At 35.2% G+C, this 19,944-nt stretch overlaps 1 protein-coding gene across 2 annotated transcripts; it reads left to right on the top strand.

Moving 5' to 3' along the window:
• The first annotated feature begins 11,803 nt into the window (after positions 1 to 11,803).
• cyc1 (cytochrome c-1) lies at positions 11,804 to 19,651 on the top strand. Of its 2 annotated transcripts, none has more exons than XM_016457194.1 (7): positions 11,804 to 11,929; positions 13,454 to 13,644; positions 17,534 to 17,660; positions 17,906 to 18,063; positions 18,208 to 18,368; positions 18,846 to 18,946; positions 19,160 to 19,651. In XM_016457194.1, exons 1-7 carry the CDS (start codon positions 11,849 to 11,851, stop codon positions 19,262 to 19,264), a joined length of 924 nt encoding a protein of 307 aa, XP_016312680.1. In that variant the 5' UTR covers positions 11,804 to 11,848; the 3' UTR covers positions 19,265 to 19,651. The 2 variants fall into 2 exon arrangements, with proteins under 2 accessions (XP_016312680.1, XP_016312681.1); XM_016457195.1 differs by lacking the exon at positions 11,804 to 11,929 and adding an exon at positions 13,195 to 13,275.
• The last annotated feature ends 293 nt before the right edge of the window (positions 19,652 to 19,944 follow it).

Raw genomic sequence — 19,944 nt, 5'->3', positions numbered from 1 at the left:
TTTTCTTTTTTTTTAAAGTAATGAATAATTTATTCAGCAAGGATGTGTTAAATGGATAAAAAGTGATAGTAAAGACTCTTTTGTTTATTGTCAGAAAAGATGTTCATTTTAAATAAATGCTCTTCTTTTTAACTTTTTATTCATAAAAGAATCCAGAAAAAAAGTATCACAGGTTCCAAAAAAAATATTAAGCAGCACAACTGTTTCCAACACTGATAATAAATCAGCATGTGACACTGAAGACTGGAGTAATGATGCTGAAAATTCACTGCAGTTCAAAAAGCACTGTCACAGAAATCAATTATATTTTAAAGTATATTAAAACAGAAAACCAATATTAGAAATTGAAATAATATCTCACAATATTACTGTCACAGTGCCTACTGTGTGGAATCGAGGAACGCGGAGACAAAGGAGAGTCACAAAGAACAGTCTTTATTAAAGGGGTCCTATTATGCTTTTTCACTTTTTCAACTTTAGTTAGTCTGTGAAAAATAATGTGTTTTTCGAACAACCTAGTATGAGAGCCTGTTCTAGTACACCCCCAAAACAAAATCAAGACTTTGTAAACGAGCATAATAGGACCCCTTTAATCAAAACAGGGGTAACACAGGGCTTGGCAGGAACACACACGTAGCACATAATACTGACGACACCGGACAAAGGAATCAGGGAACAGACAACACTTTAAATACAGGGCATAACGAGGGGTAATAAATGGGACACAGGTGAATCAAATGACTATCAAACATAAGGGAGAACTAGGTCACGGAGCACATGGGGATGGAAAACACAACAAAACAAAACAGTTTTTTTCTGTATTTTTTATCAAATAAATACAGCCTTGATGAGCACAAGAGACTCCATTAAAAAAACATTAAAAATCTTACTGATCCCAAACTTTTGAACGGTAGTGTATAACAGCAAATATTAGAAACAGACTTCAAGGTTTTATTTTGTGCTATGAGTTGGTTTGTTTCACTCTAAAACATTAAAGAAATATCAAAATGATCTAATTTATATAATGTTACTGAGCTAATGGCTAACTTTAATTCATTATTTCCATCCTACTGGCAGAATTATTCATTTTTAAACTTAATTATGCAACTTAAAATTATACTGCTTTTAACTAATTCCTTTTAAAAATGTAATTAATTATTTAAAATTAAAACCAAACATTGCCATTGTATAAATTATGTAACACAGGCTCATTGGATATACATGAGACTGCCTACATTTCTGTAAGCAAAAAAACATGACAATATATCTAAACATTAATTAAGAATTTTATGTATCTGAGATTACTAGAGCACATTTTTCTTAGAAATGCTTCTCTCATTTACAACAGATGCACACAGAAGATACAGAGATCACTGATCCTCTAAAGGAATCTAATGAAAATATCATCTTGTCACTTGTCACAAAAATCTGTGTAACATCAGAATATAAAATCGAGATGCAGTAATCAGGGATGTTTACATGTCTGCCTGGGACTTTAAAGACATGAAGATTACATCTGTACACTCTTAAAAAATGCTGGGTTAAATACAACCCAGTGCTGGGTGAAATATGGACAAACTCAGCAATTGGGTTGTTTTGACCCAGCGGTTGGGTTACTACCCAGAAGGTTGGGTCAAAACAACCCATTTGCTGGGTTTATCCATATTTCACCAAGCACTGGGTTGTATTTAACCCAGCATTTTTTAAGAGTGTACAGATGCAATCTTCATGTCTTTAAAGTCCCAAGCAGACATGTAACCAACCCTGATTATTGCATCTCGATTTTCTATACTGATGTTACACAGATGGACATTTGATATCCAACTAGAAGCAGATCTTGCTCAACCATATCAAAATTCCTGGCACTGATCCGGGTGTCAGTTGTGACTGAGGTTGAGATTAATTACAGTGGGGATGTGCTGGCCCTGGTCTGGGCACCTGAAATTAAATCAAACTGATGGTGCTAAGACACAGCTACATCTCCCTAGATACAACAGGACCGCATCTGAACCACTGTCACATGTCACAGCAGTTTTATAGCTGGACAGAATCTACCCAGAACGCACGCCATATCAGCCGCCCATTACTAGGCCAGATGGCATATAAAACATCAATACTACAGCACAATCACAAACAAATACTCCATCACAGACCACAACAGTTGCAAAAATAACAACCAAACTGCTTGTGTGACTGCCTATTGAATGATATGTATGAATGTATAGCTCTACACATTTACTGTATGCCAAAGATTTCTTGTTTGTTTCTGTTTTGATTGCTCCAAAGGATTTTATAAAGTAGATGCTTAAATGAACATGTGAGAACCCGGAGTCTCCTGAGCTGTGAAAGAACAACCTCTGAGCAAGAAAACCATCCTCTGGGTTTCTATGAACCTACAAAGTGCACTTGTGTAACAAAAATGTTGCATAACTGGACGACTGTGACCCAGTTTTTACTGTATACGTGAAGACATGCACCTCAAAGAAGCTCTGGCAGATGCCTGATAAAATGAAAGTCCTAAATGAAAAGGCTTGCCATTGAGTCTTTGTGACTTCTGTACTGTATGTGACATCTGTATAGCTGTCTGTAAGGTAAACAGATAGTCTGGTGTTTGGTCAATACAGCATTTCAACCATGCTAAAATACACGCTTATATAGTCACAGCATATGCATATTAGTGTAGCATTTGTGACAGAATTTTGACCACCCTAAAACATTAGGAAAAACAAAATCAGGGTTACAGTAGGACACTTATAATTAAAGTAAATGGGGCCAATTTGTGGAGATTTAAAAAGCATTTCTATTAATTTTTCTTTTAAAACTTGGACATTATTTGCTGTTTAAATTATTTTTGCAGACATTCTAGGGTTTATGGTGTTGCGTTGTCATGGTGACAAAGTTGTAAAATTAGATATAACGTTATAAAGAAAAGGTTAGCAAACAATTTTCACACTACAATCATGTTAGCATGCATAGTGCTTATGTCCGCTGGCTATATTGAAACTGGGGGATTTTAAAGTCAGCATGAAATGAAAATTCACCCTATCCTAAACACGTTAGTGATCTTATTGTGAACTATTCATCCATGTATGTTTCTTTTTTTTCTTTTTCTTTTTTACCTCATAATTTTTAATCAATGTCATAACTGGATTTTCTTTAAACCTCTAAAACTGGTAATTCCAAGGCACTTTTTATTCATTTTTAAATACACTGATACATTATTAGTTTATATTGTTAATATGGCAATGCAGCAAGTTTGCATTATTGTATTTGACTATTATAATTATATATAAATTAATAGATATAAACTTTAAAAGTACTATAAAGCATAAAAAGTATAAAAGAAATTAATTTTTGCAGTAATTCTGTCGATTGAGCTTAACTTGTACTGAACTTGAATATTCATTTAATTTTAAAAACACTAATGCTTTAGTGCCTCAACACACATTTCTGCAGGTTAAACAGAGTATATTATGCGTGGCATCTCGAGGCATGTGTCTGCTCTCTCCACTCGCAGCTTATTTGAAAAATAAGTAAAAAAACATTTGCCTGTGGTTATTTAGAATACATGTAGCCCAGCCATGCAACATAGTAGCAGCCTTCATTCAAGCTCAATTTAGCCGCCTAAGGTGTTGATAACCTCAGAAACTCGCTGCCTACTCTGCCCGGATCCCAGCCTGGGGAGGACGGGCATCACTGAAGCGACTGTCGTTAATCATTGTTGACATGGGCAGGCGTGGCTTCCTGCTGTCCACACGGAGGACGGCGAGACAGCGGCGCACCGGCTGACACTAGGAGACAGGTGCGCCGATGAGGCAGAGAGTCATCGTGGCAGACAGTGACAGGAGACCGCTTAATGGAAGAGAGTGTTCATGCAACACTTCACTTCCTCCGCCACAATAATCAGAGGGAAAGAGAGGGAGAAAATGAGAATGTGTTTGAGAACTTTCATGGATTACTTGCCAACGTTTGTTACGACAAGCCGGAAGCCTCCCTCGGCACACGCACCAGGGCCACTCCATCACATGCTGCCAACAGCTCTTACTCACACCAATAATAAGCTTTCATATTGGTATACAAATGCAGGCTATCGCCGTGGATGCACAAGCATTCCCACCACGCTGAAAAAACACATCTGTCATTGTAGATGTACCTTTGGTGACACGATACTGATTGATTCTGGAGTGGCCTATCCAGTTGGGGCATTAACATGGGGGCCATTTCAGTAAAAAAAGAGACAAGGAAATGTTTCATGCATTCATAAGTTTGCCCTACACCTTCGGTGTATCTTCATTGTCATAAAACTGATCTACATGCTAATGGAAATGGATTAAAAAAATAATAATTCAACTCTGGCACGATATTAATGCCATGCTACGAACATGATTGATACCCAAATTTTGCACCTTATTAAAGGATTAGTTCACGTCCAGAATAAAAATTTCCTGATAATTTACTCACCCCCATGTCATCCAAGATGTCATGTTTTTTGAGGTCTTCAATGGGAGCCAATGTGTTGATGGTCCAAATTGCAGTTTCAATGCAGCTTCAAAGGGCTCTACACAATCCCAGCCGAGGAACAAGGGGCTTATCTAGTGAAACAATCTGTCATTTTCTAAAAAAAATGTTGTAGTTGTGCTCAAAATTATTCAGCGAGGAGAATAGTTTGAGTGACCAGAGACTCTCCAAGGATCACAGCTGGAGAACTGCAGAAAATAGTTGAGTCTTGGTGTTAGAAAGCCTCAAAAGAAAAAAGAAAAAAATCAAACAGCAGCTACATTACCACATGTTGTTTGGGAGGGTTTCATGAAAACGCTCTCATCCAAAAACAAACTCTAGCATATTCAGTTACAGACATGACTGGAACTTCAAATGGGACTGGCTTCTATGGTCAGATAAAACTAAAAGAAATGAGCTTTATAACAGCTCAACACTCAAGATGGGTTTGGTTCACACAGGGATAAAAAGTACCCTGTGTGTAGAATGAAATATACTGCTGTATCCCTAATGTTGTGGGCCTATATTTCTACCGGAGGTCCTGGACATCTTGTTCAGATACATGGCATTATGGATTCAATTAAATACCAAAAGATTTTAAAAAATTACAAACTGACTGTCCATGCTAGAAATCTTATAATGGGCCGTGGTTGGATCTTCGAACAGGACAATGATCCACAAACAAACATCAAAATTAAAACAAAAATGGGTCACCGAGAACAAAACCAAGCTTCTGCCATGGTCGTCCCATTTCCCTGGCATGAACCCTATAGAAAATGAGTGGGGTGAACTGAAGAGGAGAAGCACCAACATGGACCTGGAAATCGGAAGAGTCTGGGGAGATTCAAGATGAAGGAATGGTCTCTGATCTCTTGTCAGATGTTCATCAAACTCTTCACCCATTACAGGTGAAGACTCAGAGCTGTTATATTGGCAAAAGGAGGTTGCAAAAAGTATTGAATAAAAGGTCATGATTAAATGTGGCCAATGTGTATTAGAGAAAAGCATTTATTTCATAATGAGATTTCCCCCCCATTTTAAATTCTTATTCTCCAGTGAAAGATTATGTTTTTGTAAATTTTTAAAATAAAAGATCAAAAGAATTAATGACAATTAATTAAGAATTAATTATACATAGTTATTTTCACAGCCTTCTTTAATCATATTTACCAAGGGTATGAATAATTTTGAGCACAATACTGTAAAGTATTGAAAAGAAAAAAGTCACACATGGTTAATTCTTAATCTTTGTATTTCAGTTCAAAAGGGTAGTGAAGGGCAAAAAACTGCATCTCATTTTTTCCTCCAACTTCAAATGGCCTGACATCATTGTTTTACCTTTTTTTGTAAAGGGTGTCTAACTTTCTTTGCACATTCGCTTTGTAAATACTGGGTCGGTATTTCCGCCTACGTCACTCGTGACCTTTCCAACATGAATACGTAATGTGTCAGGTCGAGCTAGTGCAAGAAGAGCATTTTTGGTTAAAAGTATATGAAAGTATATCAAAACGTTATATATATATTTTTACTTTAAAAAAAAAAAAAAAAGATCGTTTCACTAGATAAGACCCTTATTCCTCGGCTGGGATCATGTAGAGCCCTTTTAAGTTGCATTGAAACTGCAATTTGGACCTTCAACCCATTGGCTCCCATTGAAGTCCACTATATGGAGAAAAATCCAGGAATGTTTTCCTCAAAAACCTTAATTTCTTTTCAACTGAAGGGAAGACATGAACATCTTGTTCTCTAAGTTCATCATCAACTTCTCTAAGCAATCTGACCACAATTTTTACTTGGTGGACAATAAAAAATGTGAAACCGTCAAAATATTACATTTAAGAAGCAACACAAGACACATCCAGAGACCAAAATATTGCGTATAGGCTCTTTTGATGTGAACTAGGGATGCAATTAATCGAAACAAAACAAAAGTCATGATACATTCTCTGACACAATTTTTAAAAATACATGTTCTGTTTGTTTTAGAGTGAAGCTTGGCACTGTGTCCATTTACACACAAGCAGTTTACAATCCAGTGTTTTCAGTGTCCCGAAAACGAAACGTTATTGTTTTCTTCACCTGTCATTTATATGGCTTCTTGGGCAGTCCTTGGCCATTCAAAGCATCCATTCTGCCGTCAGTCTGAAGGTCTGGCTACACAAGACTATAGATAAATAACTAGTATAGAAGAGTAGCTACTAAATGCTATTTAGGAGTACAGTAAATGGTTAAACTAACTGCATTATAAACCAGCGTTTATAATTGCTACAAGCTGTTTTGTACAGCTAAAATGAACTGGAAGCAAATGCACCATAAGACTCACACATTTAAGTTACAAATGCTAGGTTAAAATTTTTTTTTAAAAAGTGGATAAAGTTTATTTGCATAATGAGAAGCATTATAAATATCCTTTGATGGTTTAGCATTTGAAAATGACGAAATAAGGACTATTGTAATGTTTTTTTACAGTTGTATGGTAAAAAAATATATATTATAATTATTATTGTAATTATTTTTATAGTGAAATATTACAATAATAATTTGAAATTACTACATTTGGAAATGTTACAATTGTTTTATTTAGCAATAGTAATAACCATAAGAAAAAATCATAATGCTTTTTGTTGTTGTTGTTATTATTATTATTAGTTATACTGAAATGATATAATTTTGGCTAAATTATGCAGCTCTACAAACAAGCACAACAAACCTGGAGCTTTACAATTGTGCAATCAGAATGCAATCATAAACTTATTATTAACATCAGATCTTTATCACCTCTGTTCCTATTTAAATATATTAAAATACATCAATATTAAATACATCAATGGATTTTTTTATATCAAAACCAGAGCTTCAAGAGAGTGGACCTGAATAGATCTCCATTGGCATTGGTATATCAGCATGCAAAAAGAATTGTGAATGTTTTCTGTTTTCTGTAGTTTTTCGAGCATGCAGAAGCACATATAAAAGACATTTTTACACTTCTGTCACGTGATTCTATAACTGAAAGAACACTGAAGGACAGGTCGTCACGCATGGTGGTGGTACTATAAATGTTGTACTACAACTAGACTTATTTCTACTTCTCCAAGGTGGAAAGAAAGAAAAGCTTTATAAAAGTGAAACCTGTCTGTCTGACCATGTCGTTCTGTCATCAATTCTGCCCCCAAGACGGAAGGTTACTATAGCAACTGCCTGGGTTAATAACCCCTCCACAACAGTGTGTCCAAGCCCGACATTTTAACAAATAATATATATAATTTCCATCCATGAAATATGGGAATGGTTTGTCATAATGGCATAACAAATGCAGGCTCTTGAGAATTGCAATGGCTGATATCAAAGCAAATATTACAAATATTCATACTTGCGTCAGTGTGAATATTTTAAGTGAATAAGGGCATGAAGGAACATCTCAGTTACTAGTGCAGTTAGAGAATTTTGCTCAAGTCTCTGGTTTCTCCGATATGTGTTCTCTAGAGTTTCTGAAGAGATCTCAGTGTCTCAAACTGTGCAATCAAAAGTCAGTTTGTTATGCAATCCAATTTTACAGTTATATATATTCTTAAAGTGTCAAAAATGTCCAATTTGTGTCTCTTTTTATTTTTCCAATGGAATTTGAGGAGAAACAACCAATAGCCTTTTTCTTTTTTACAAATACAGTACACTTTGGTGTCCCATTAATTTTTGAATGCACTATTTATTTAATTGTTTTGTTTGTTTGTTTTGTTAGATTTAGATTAGATTGATTAAATATTTAAGATATAGCATATCTATATCATATTATTTTATATCAAATTAAATTACATTACAATTTAAAATGTAATTAAATGTTTATTTAATTGTTGCAACAACTACAAAAAAAATCAGTCAAACAAATCAAGATTTTAAACTGTACTAAATGTGTGCAACAGGCTGTAAAAAAAATAAAAATAAAATACAAAGACAAATCCTAGAAAAAAAATAAACAGAAAAAACAGCTTATTATTTTAATAAAAAATTAAGTGAATTAACTTGAGTTAAATTAAATGTAAATGTTATGTTTATTCAATTATAGCAAAAAATACATTTACTTAAATTTAAACAAATTATTTAAGTTTAAATTGAATAATCCCATATAAAATTAACAGAAAAAAAAATCAGGTCAAATAATATTTCGTTTGACCTTCTGAGGTTGGTAAACAACATTTTCTGAAGGTCTTGCACCATCATTCCAAATCATTTGTTGAAAAAGACAAACATTACTTCCTTTTTCAGGCATTTTATGCCCTATTTTGTACCCTGTTCGTGGAAAGTGCCAACAAGTCTCCTGAGCTTTGAAAGAATAACCTCGGAGCAATAAAATCTTCCTTTGGGAAAGATTCATCTGGAGCAAGCCAAAAAAGGAAGATGTTTAACTTTATTTATTATTGAAGTGGAGTTAATATCACGCCATCTCAGAGAAACATTGCTTTTCTTTCAGATGTCCCTTAACTTTCACCCCTGGGGAGTGGATAGGGACGGGTTTTATTGTTTACTATGACTGCAGGCAGCATTTTAACCCAGCATTTGAAAGCATACAAGCAAAGCTGAAGGCTGGCCTCGGGAGAATTTAAGGGTAAAGCGTCTATTTAGACTTACCCCAGAGGCTCGAGGGTCAGACGCAGACACACAGTGCATTTACCTTTTAATGGAGGCATAAATAGCTATAGAGCTTTACTGCTATGCAAACTGTAATGAAAAATCTCTGATAGAGGTTTAGTATGACACCTTCATCAAGTGCATAGACCTTACTCTCTCTGCCGGTTTGTGCTTGAAGTGAAGCTGTATTTTCTGAGATTCAATCAAATCTTTTCATCTTATCTAAGTTCTGAATTAAACATTTTCATTTTTAAATGACACTGTAGCCAGCGAGAAAAGAGGAGTGAGAAAAGGAACATGTCAGTTAAGCTAAGCACATTCATAGAATCGAGACATTGCATACCGTTCCTGTTGGCGCTGGAATACATGGTGCATTCATTGTAGTATGTTTTATAATGTTTAATCTGACGTATACCTTCATTCTACGACAGTAACTAGGCTGTATCAATTGAAATCGATTGTGATATCAGGGCTTACGGCCTTGGCTAAATTGTAAGTGTCAGTAGGAATCAAAATTCTATTATTTTCCAAACAATCAGATAAAGCTGTATAAAAAATCCAATGCCTGGCCTCTGAAAGCGCTTGTTTGCTGTACCTGATTGAACCCGCTCTCTGCAGCCTCGTTGCCGTCCTGTGGGACACGCTCAATTTTCCACAGGCTTATCTTGCCAAGGTGGCCAATTTAGGGCCTTTTTGCTGCTTGGCTTTTTGAGATATGGCCCCATATTACAAACGCAGGTGGGGACAGTTGCGTTTGTTGGGACCGTTTTAGGGTCATAGGGATACAGTGAAGGGCCTAAATTATAAATCGATGGCCTTGTAGTTGATGCTCCAGAGTAAAGAATATGTTTAATTTCATTTTTGTCATCATTTAGGCTACTCACCCTCATGCCGTGTGAACACAAAATGAACAATGACTCTTTTCCACACTGGAAAAAAATTGAACAGAAACAAATCTCAGTCAGAAATTTCTATTAAATTTCACAGTTAATTTCAAAGAAATGGCATGAAATTCTGAAATTAAAAAACTACAACTGTAAAACATACTGCATACTGTTTGTTTTATTTACAACTATGAAAAAATCACTTTTTACAGTGCATATGAAAGTGAATGGGGACTAGGTCTGTCTTTTTAATTTTCATCTTGGCTAATCTATCTCTTTAATATTAACTATTGAAAAATAAACAAATCCCTTGATAGCTTCTTCAGTCAGCTAATACTGACTGAATACTTCAGTTGGCATATCTTTGGCACATTTTTTTTAACCCATTATAAAAACAGCTATGAGATGTGTGATACTCCAGACACTGCACATGGTTTGAATAAATCTCAGCTTTGTACTGCTGCATTAATAAACATGATCCACAAAATCCACACTTAGATTTATCCTAAGAAATTACTTCATTAAAAGGAGCATAACAAATGTTTATTCTGGATAATACCACTTGTTAGTATTGTATGAACACGGTATGATTCTAAAGCTGATGTACAGACAACACTCATGAGTGCTGTATTCCATTATTCATTACGTTTTACCTGTATTGACTGTTTAGGGCTCACTGGAGCTGGACAGCTGTCTGTGCACACTTGTTGCACACTGCCATCTACAGGACATAACGCGCAATTACAATAGTCAAAACCACACAATTTTAGTACCAATGACTCTAAGAAGTACACAAACACAAGTAGCAAAAATACTTCAAAAAAGTGTGTTTTTGGACATGTACAGTGGCATAACATTATAATATTCTTTGAAGTACCTTGGAGAAACTTATATAAATAATCATCACAGGCTTACAAAAAAGTAACATGGTACTTACCTGTACTATTATGTGACTGATTAGATTATGTTCAAATAAAAAAAGATTATAATATAAAATAAATGTAAAAATAAAACCATATAAATTGATAAAAAATAAAGTTAATTAACTACAATTAAATGTAATGTAAATGTTATGTTGATTTGAAAATAGGACAAATTTGTTTTTGCTATAATAAATGTATTTAAATGATTTAAGTTTAAATTTAAGAATGATTTAAGTTTAAATTTAACAGAGTTTTAAAATAAACTTTGACAAATCTCATAAAAAAATAATAAATAAAGATATTTAGTTTGACCTGTAAATAATATTATAGTACATGGATTCCATAACACATATCAAAACACCATTATCATCTGACACCATCACTTTACCATGGTAAAATGTAAACCAAATATAAACGCAGCGTTGTCGAGGCCTCAAGCTCAAACCCAAGTAATTAATGAACTAGCAAAAGTAGCAACGTTTGTCAGTGGATGTATATTTGTTGTGAGGCGCATTTTGTTTTGTAATTTGATTACCTTGACCAGATATATGCAGCACTTTTATCGTCCATCCAACATTTATGACAGGTGTAGGGACTAGTTTAGCTTTTCTCTCTCATCACTCACTGCTTTTGACATCTTTTTGTATGCTGTTAAACACACCTCCAACCTCTAAGTGGCGCTATATTAAAAAAAAACGAATACACTCAGTCCTCTATTAAAATAAAATACCGCTTCAGTTGAGCACAATAAAAATGTACACTTCTCTAATTAAATTACATGTATTCTCCATAATTATAAAATATAATGTTAAATAGCATATTATATAAGTTTGATAAGACCTTGTGCAATTTTCAGGGAAGGGAGGGGGCAGTGTCGCGTTCATCCGGTGGAAGCGTCTTTCTATCCGCAGAGTCAAGAACATGGCGGCGCTCCGTGTGGTCGTGTTCTCCGGCACCGGGAGAACCCTCCTGAACACATCCAAATCCATTCATACTCCACGGGTATGGACACATACTGTCTTATTTGCTTGATTTCCACATTCTGAAGTGTGAAGGATGCAGATGTACGTCTTTTTTCATTGGCATATCCCGGCGTGTTTTACAGGGTATTACCTACAGCAAGGTCACAGCAGCTGTGGCTCTTATTCCATTCGCATCATGATATTTGTTGTTTTATATTAGTGTCATAACACATTAACTGTCTAATAAGGAGGATCATTTGTAAGAAAGCATGTGTATTTGGATTAAAAGGACTTTGGAGTCTTATAACTGATGCGAGCTGCTATCCTGGGAGGTGACACCACTGGTCTTTGCCATCCAAGGCTTTTAATTAGTGCTGTCAAACGATTAATCGCATCCAAAATAAAAGTTTTTGTTTGCGTAATATATGTGTGTGTTCTGTGTATATTTATTATGCATATATAAATACACACACATACAGTATGTATTTTGAAAATATTTATGTCTATATTTATATTCATATCATTTATATTATAAATAAATATAATTAATATATAAACATAACATTTTTTCTGAAATATATACATGCATGTGTGTGTATATATACATCATAAATTTGTGTAATGTGTATATTTAATATGTAAACAAAAACTTTTATTTTGGATGCGATTAATCGTTTGACAGCACTACTTTTAATACATTTTTAATCCTCGTAGTTTAACCGAACATTTCAACTATTTCTGTTTGTTTGGCATATGATATGATCTCTACAAATAATTAAATTATAATTTGTATTACAAGCGTAATTTAAGTCAAACGTTGAATTGAAAAGTGAATATGAATGTCATAATGTCCAAGTACTTGTTTTAATGACAGCAACATTTGAGCTGGCCTGGCATAAACTCCAAGTTTGTGTAAAACCAGATGACCAGTGACATCTAGCATGATTTGAGAATATTATTGTTATTTTTTTGGTCATTCTGTATTTTGCACAAAGAATTTAACTTGGTAAAAGTCACAGGTTTGCTTATTTGATTAGTGACCTAGATATCATACAAACATTTTCCAGAATCCTAACACATAATTTACACAGGTTTAAGTGTAGATTTTTAATGTGGTCCCAAATCTTTGTACTCTACCGTATTTGTAATATAAGTTAATAGAATGTCATGTATTTGTAAGGTGTTTTAATGGGCATTTATGGCTGTCCTACATTGGTTCAGAATTTGTCATTATATGTAGCCTATGTTTTAATAGTTCATAGTTTTCAAGATGCGCATTAAATATCGCATGCGATTTATCGTGCAGCCCTAGTTTTAATGTTTTTTGGACATGACTGCTTGTTACTACCTTGGAGTGCCATATAAATTCATTTGTATATGATTATGGTAATAGTTCAGTTTCTCATTTCATTGAAATATGCACATTGGTCCCTTCATACATTTAATGTGTGCATGTTGGGATGACGCTCATCATGTTTGTGCAGTAAATCAGCTGTATTTAAGCACATTATCCATCAGTTTACTAACTGACAATTAATCCTAGCCAACAATTTTTGCTTTTTAGGCCAACATGTCATTTGCTAGCCTGCCGAAGGGAAGGAAGATAGCCCTGACCACGATTGGAGTGCTGACGACAGGAGGAGCAGGTCTGGCTCTGATGCTGCAGCAGTCAGTCAAGGCCTCTGATTTGGAGCTGCACCCACCATCATACCCCTGGAGCCACAACGGCTTGCTGTCCTCCCTCGACCATGCCAGGTACCACGGTCGAACCAGGACGTGCAAGATGTTCAAAGTGTCTCGTAATGTTGTAGTAACAGTACGTTAAAGGTGATGCGTGCCATTTCTGCATGATGACTAGCGGCACCAAATGCAAAATAATAGATTTTTTAAAACTGAAATAATTGACTGAAAATGGTTTACACTTTTTCAGTCAAACATGAAGTGTCACCTCAAACTCACACCAGTGGGTACTGAAGTTGTGCTTAAAGGTGACATATCATGAAAATCTGACTTTTCCAGGTTTTAAGTGCTATAATCAGGTCCCCGGTGCATCTACCAACCAAGGAAACGTGAAAAAGATTAACCCAGTAACTTTGTTTTGGTAAGCCTTTTTCTGCAAGCGTCTGAGAAAACGAGCGCATCTGATTTCGCTCCCTTGGTGACGTGGCAAAGGGATCTCATTATAATATTACCGCCCCTTAATCTGTAAGTTTCCACCCACGGCACCGTCATTTTGATTTTGCAAGCGACAACAGTGTACTAGTGGGACACCAGAGACTTATTTTACATATTGTAAAAAGGGGCATAATACGTCTTCTTTAATGAAACGGCAAAATGAGACATGAGAAAATATTTTAAAATTAAGCATTTTTTCCAAAAGTCACATTTCTATGGCCTTAAAGGATAGAAGACATTCTTAACCCTATACAGCCTACTGTGTCATATTTCATATATGTGTCATATATGCAGATTTCTAAGGCTTCTAAATGATCAACATGATCGAAATTGTTTAAAAAAAAACCTGTTGTACACAATCTACTACATGCCATCTTTTATCTGATTGATAGTTCACACTGTTTTATTTTATTTATTTTTTTCTTACAAGAAAAAGGTCTTCTCGTATAGTTGTAAAAATGTCCACCTTTAAGTCATGTGACATGTGAATTCTTTATTGATTTTTATAAAGTAAATGTAAGAATAGCTTTTATGTTATTAGTAATGTTTATGTCAGAACATTTACTGGACAGAAGAAACTTGGGTATACTTGATTATTCATACGTCATTTCATGTTAAAATGTCCTTATCAAATATGATACCTCAGGCTTTTGAGGAAAGTTTATTTGTAAAATTTGGATACAAATCTCATATTCTCCATATTCTTACTGTCATATATGAGCCATAAAATCCTGATGTATAGAAGTAAAGCAGATTTTGTCTAAAGAGTCAATAAACTGCTCCATTAAAAAAAACTAATCTGTAAAAAAAAAGTAGATAAATGGAGATAAATATAGTAGTTAGGACTGTCAAAAAATAATTCGAATTTCGAATATTCGTCGAATTTAAAATAAAAATCCACATTCGGCACAATTTTAGGTGTGCGTCAGGCAGCCTTATCAGTGGCACGCAAGATGCGATGACGATGTAAGTGTCGTTGCATTTTAATGTTTTTCTGCCACAGGCTGTAGAGGAGGAGGGCAGGGATGTTCGTGCAGGTCTGATGCGTTACTTGAATAGTTAACTATTCATGTAGCCTGTTCTGTAAAGTGAATTTTCAATAAATGTTTGTACAATTTTTCAAAGTTTAAAATGTATCCCTTGTTTTTTTTTATGTCTTGGTTTGTATTATTATGGCATTAATCATTTGTCTTTATCAACAGATACATTACCTGCTCATAAAACATTAAATATTTAATATAGTAAGGAGGTTACACTTATTTGATCATAGTTTTTATTGAAGCAAAACAAAGAAAGGTAAAAATATAAACAGAAAACCCACTCTAAAAATATAAAATACAAAAAGTATATACATAAGGCATAAATAAAGTGTAAATTACAATATAAAAAGCAAATTTTAAACAATGTGCCAGTGTACCTTGTGCAAGAACTGTAAACAATTGTCTGATACCAGAGGAATATCACTGTGACTATTTCAACCGTAAAGGCTGGCACTCCATCATCCTTCAAGGTGTTGTGGATGGAAAGGGACTTTTCTGGAATGTTTTCACAGGACTGCCTGGAAGCCTGCATGATGCTCGGGTTTTGAGACTGTCAACACTGTGGGAGTTGGCAAGCCGTGGAAACCACATACCAGCTAACACCAGAAACATAGGTGGGGTGACTGCTGGCTACTACATCCTAGGAGACTCTGCCTATCCCTTGCAGAACTGGCTCTTAAAACCATTCATTGACACTGGACACCTGACAGCAGAACAGCAGGTCTACAACATGAAAATCTGCAGAGCACGCGTAGTTGTTGAAAATGCCTTTGGTCGATTAAAAGGAAGATGGCGATGCCTCATGAAAAGAAATGACTGTGCTGTCAACCTTGTGAAATCCATGGTGCTGACATGTTGTGCTCTACATAACCTTTGTGAGAGTCATGGAGAGGCCTATGTGAATGCTTGGGATTTACCACCAGCAGCAGAGACCGTGGTGGCAGTGCCACAGGCTGTAGAGGAGGAGGGCAGGGATGTTCGTGCAGGTCTGATGCGTTACTTGAATAGTTAACTATTCATGTAGCCTGTTCTGTAAAGTGAATTTTCAATAAACTTTTGTACAATTTTTCAAAGTTTAAAATGTATCCCTTGTTTTTTTTTATGTCTTGGTTTGTATCATTATGGCATTAATCATTTGTCTTTATCAAGAGATACATTACCTGCTCATAAAATATTAAATATTTAATATAGTAAGGAGGTACACTTATTTGATCATAGTTTTTATTGAAGCAAAACAAAGAAAGGTAAAAATATAAACAGAAAACCCACTCTAAAAATATAAAATACAAAAAGTATATACATAAGGCATAAATAAAGTGTAAATTACAATATAAAAAGCAAATTTTAAACAATGTGCCAGTGTACCTTGTGCAAGAACTGTAAACAATTGTCTGATATACATAAATGTAAGTGAAAATGTAAGCAGCAAACTTTAAACAATGTGCAAATGTATGTAGTGCAAAACGGATATACAAAAGACAAATACAACAAAAATAAATTTAAATTAAAAAAAAAGGTGCAAAAACACAAATGCCTATGGCATTATTTGGCCAGAGAGTTCTATTCCCTTCGGCCACTCATTGCCTGGACAAGCATCCCCATAACGTTGAGGAATGCTTGATTGAAATCAGCTGTTTGAGAGTGTTCCTCTGCCCTCAAGGCCGCTTCCTGCTCCCTCGCTTGTCTGTGTAATTAGTATTTGGGGTGAAAGTAATTAGTCTTTTAATGTGTCATAAATTGATTTTTGTTGTAAATATTGCTGACAAGATTGTTACACTGAATGACATTTTAGTGGGCCTCTTCTGTAAATCAAGGGAAAATGTATGATATTTATTTTTTGCTCAGAAAAACAAAAACTAAATTGCAATTGAATTAAACAGATTTTTTTTTTTGGGGAAACACAACAATTTAAAGCAGTATTACACTTATTGTTTTTATGCTTAAACCCTTTTTTGTCTTTGACCCACATACATGATGCTGTTTTTTTTCAATTTTTTAAGCAAATTAATTAATTGTATATAGTTTATAAACATTAATTTAAACATTATGCACTTTTTTCAAAGATAGTCGTGTTATTTGTGACCCTGGACCACAAAACCAGTCATTGATAATACAAAATTCGAATTCAGTTTTTCAACCATTTTGACAGCCCTAATAGTAGTTAGACATGTTAGTATTATCTAATTTCTCTCCTACTGGAGTAAAAGTGATAGTTTCCCTCACTCTCCCTTATATTCTGATATAATTATCATACATTGCATATTCACAACAGAATATTCATTTTCAGGATATTCCTTGCAGTACAATAAATATTTGTTCTTATTGACAACCTATAGGAAGTAGTGTACATATAAATGACCAGCATATCAAATTACAGAGGTATCAAAATATTCAGAGTTAACCAGTCTTATAATGGCTTTGTTTTTCAGTATTCGTCGTGGGTATCAGGTATATAAGCAGGTGTGCTCGGCCTGTCACAGTATGGAGTATTTGGCCTTCCGTAACTTGGTGGGAGTGTCACACACAGAGGCAGAGGTCAAGACCCTGGCTGAAGAGGTCAGTTTTCTTAAGATGTTTACCCAAACACAACTACAAAATAATTGTCTCATTGCTCAATTGTCACACCCTGGCAGTTGTGGTGGCAGATTTTACACAGAGAAGCAAGCACCACTAACATTTTCTCTTGGAAGATTAAATAGCGTAGGGTCAGAGGGATTTGTTAATGGGATGGTCAGCTTAATGTCTTTGACAAACATCTGTACTGTGTGCTTTGTCTGTAATGTTAATATTCTTTTATCCAGACTGAAGTTGTGGATGGTCCTGATGACACTGGAGAGATGTTCACCCGACCGGGAAAACTCTCAGATTACTTCCCCAAACCCTACTCAAACCCTGAGGCGGCCCGTGCTGCTAACAACGGCGCTCTGCCCCCTGACCTCAGCTATATTGTCAGTGCCAGGTAATGAATTACTTTTGATCAGGTGTGAAAGTCATTAAAAAAAAAAGTGTCACACATTTCTGACATCCAAATTGCCACAAGCATCACTAAAGCCTCTTTATCATGATCTTATAGTTATAAACTCTTTTTCTCTCTCTCGCTCAGGCATGGAGGGGAAGATTACGTGTTTTCTCTCCTGACCGGTTACTGTGACCCTCCAGCTGGTGTGTCTGTGAAGGAGGGCCTTTATTACAACCCTTATTTCCCTGGCCAGGCCGTTGGTATGGCACCACCCATCTACAATGAGGTGCTCGAGTATGATGATGGTGAGTTTGTAATATTTTCTTTTATCATTACCCTTTTTATTCACACATTCATATTTATTCTAGGACTCTCAACAGATCGATCTTATTAATATGTTTGTTATTAAACCTAATTCATTTCTTTTATTTTTTGCCTTTCGAAATATTGTGCATTTATTTTGATTTTTAGTTCATTTTGGTGGAAAGGAGGGAATATAATAACAATATTTGTCAGCCTGTTTTTGGCATTCTCATTAATTAATGAAATATGTTATGTTTCATGCTTTCTGAGCTTTGATTATAATTCAGTTCTGCCAAGGCTGTAAATGACTTTTGTTTAGTAAATCATCCTATTTGATTTGCCTATAAATTTAGAAAGTTAAATGGCTAAATATAAATCTACTGGATTATATGCATCTATTGCAACTAAAGGACATGAAGTAACATATTAAGTATTGCATACATGTCAACGTTTGTTAATACCTCGCTTCTCCTCCATAGGAACCCCTGCCACCATGAGCCAGGTTGCTAAAGATGTCTGTACTTTCCTGAGGTGGGCGGCTGAGCCAGAACATGACCAACGTAAACGTATGGGACTGAAGGTTTGTATTTTTCTTTTTCATCTCTACCAGTTAATTTTTTTTTTTCAGATGTTGGTGGAAATTAGATTTATGTAGTGCCCTTTATGGAATTGCAATACTAAATGCCCACAACAAAAGAGCAAAACATGCATGTAGAGATGTTTCATCTCTCATTAAAGCACCATCACTAAAAAAAAAATAGTGCTTATTGTTTTTCTCTGATTCTCTCTGCAGATTTTGATGGGCGCCTCCATACTTGTTCCCCTGGTCTACTACCTTAAGAGGCACAGGTGGTCTGTGATGAAGAGCAGAAAGATTGCCTACAGGCCTCCCAAATAAAGCCAAACTGCTGCCTTCACCTGGCCTTGACACAACTTAAAACCCATATTCACGATTGTCCGATCTTTTTCAGAATGCACAATGCTTCAAGATAAGGTTGCCATAATCACTAACCGCTGGACATCCTTTCAGATATGTGTCCTTGCTCCTAAATGACTTGGGGAGTGGGTCCGGAGACAACCTTTGTGATGTTTTACTGTAAAATAAATACTATCTCAATGAATTATTTGTGGTTGTTTGTAAGGCACGTTCAGAGGCGAAAATCAAAAATACATTTGCAACCTTCTTGTGCTTTGTGAGATCTGTCCTTGCAGTAGGTTCTCTACACTTTGTTGTGTAAATATTTAATAAAAGCGGTATACCTTAATGACCTCTTATAACAAATCTGGCAGTTTGTGACCTGATTCTTTCTGTTTGTTCATTTAGATTTATTTGTTCAGTTGTTGATTTCGATCCTAAGCAACCTAAACAAACCTAAAGCCAAAAATGACAGTATCATCAGCTGTATGGTGATGTTTGTAACATCTCAACTTTGTAGTTTTAATGAGAACAGATGCCGTTAGTTTAGACGTGTATAAAATGTAGTAAATCAACTACAATAGCTGTTTTCTGGGATTTCCTGAAGGTTGTGAGGCACCATAAAGCAGAATATTAATTTTTCAATAGCCATTCCTTCATAA

This window comes from Sinocyclocheilus anshuiensis, unplaced genomic scaffold (genome assembly GCF_001515605.1).
Source record: "Sinocyclocheilus anshuiensis isolate Anshui unplaced genomic scaffold, SAMN03320099.WGS_v1.1 scaffold447, whole genome shotgun sequence".
Taxonomy (NCBI): Eukaryota; Metazoa; Chordata; class Actinopteri; order Cypriniformes; family Cyprinidae; genus Sinocyclocheilus; species Sinocyclocheilus anshuiensis.
This window is presented reverse-complemented; position numbering and strand designations above follow the sequence as displayed.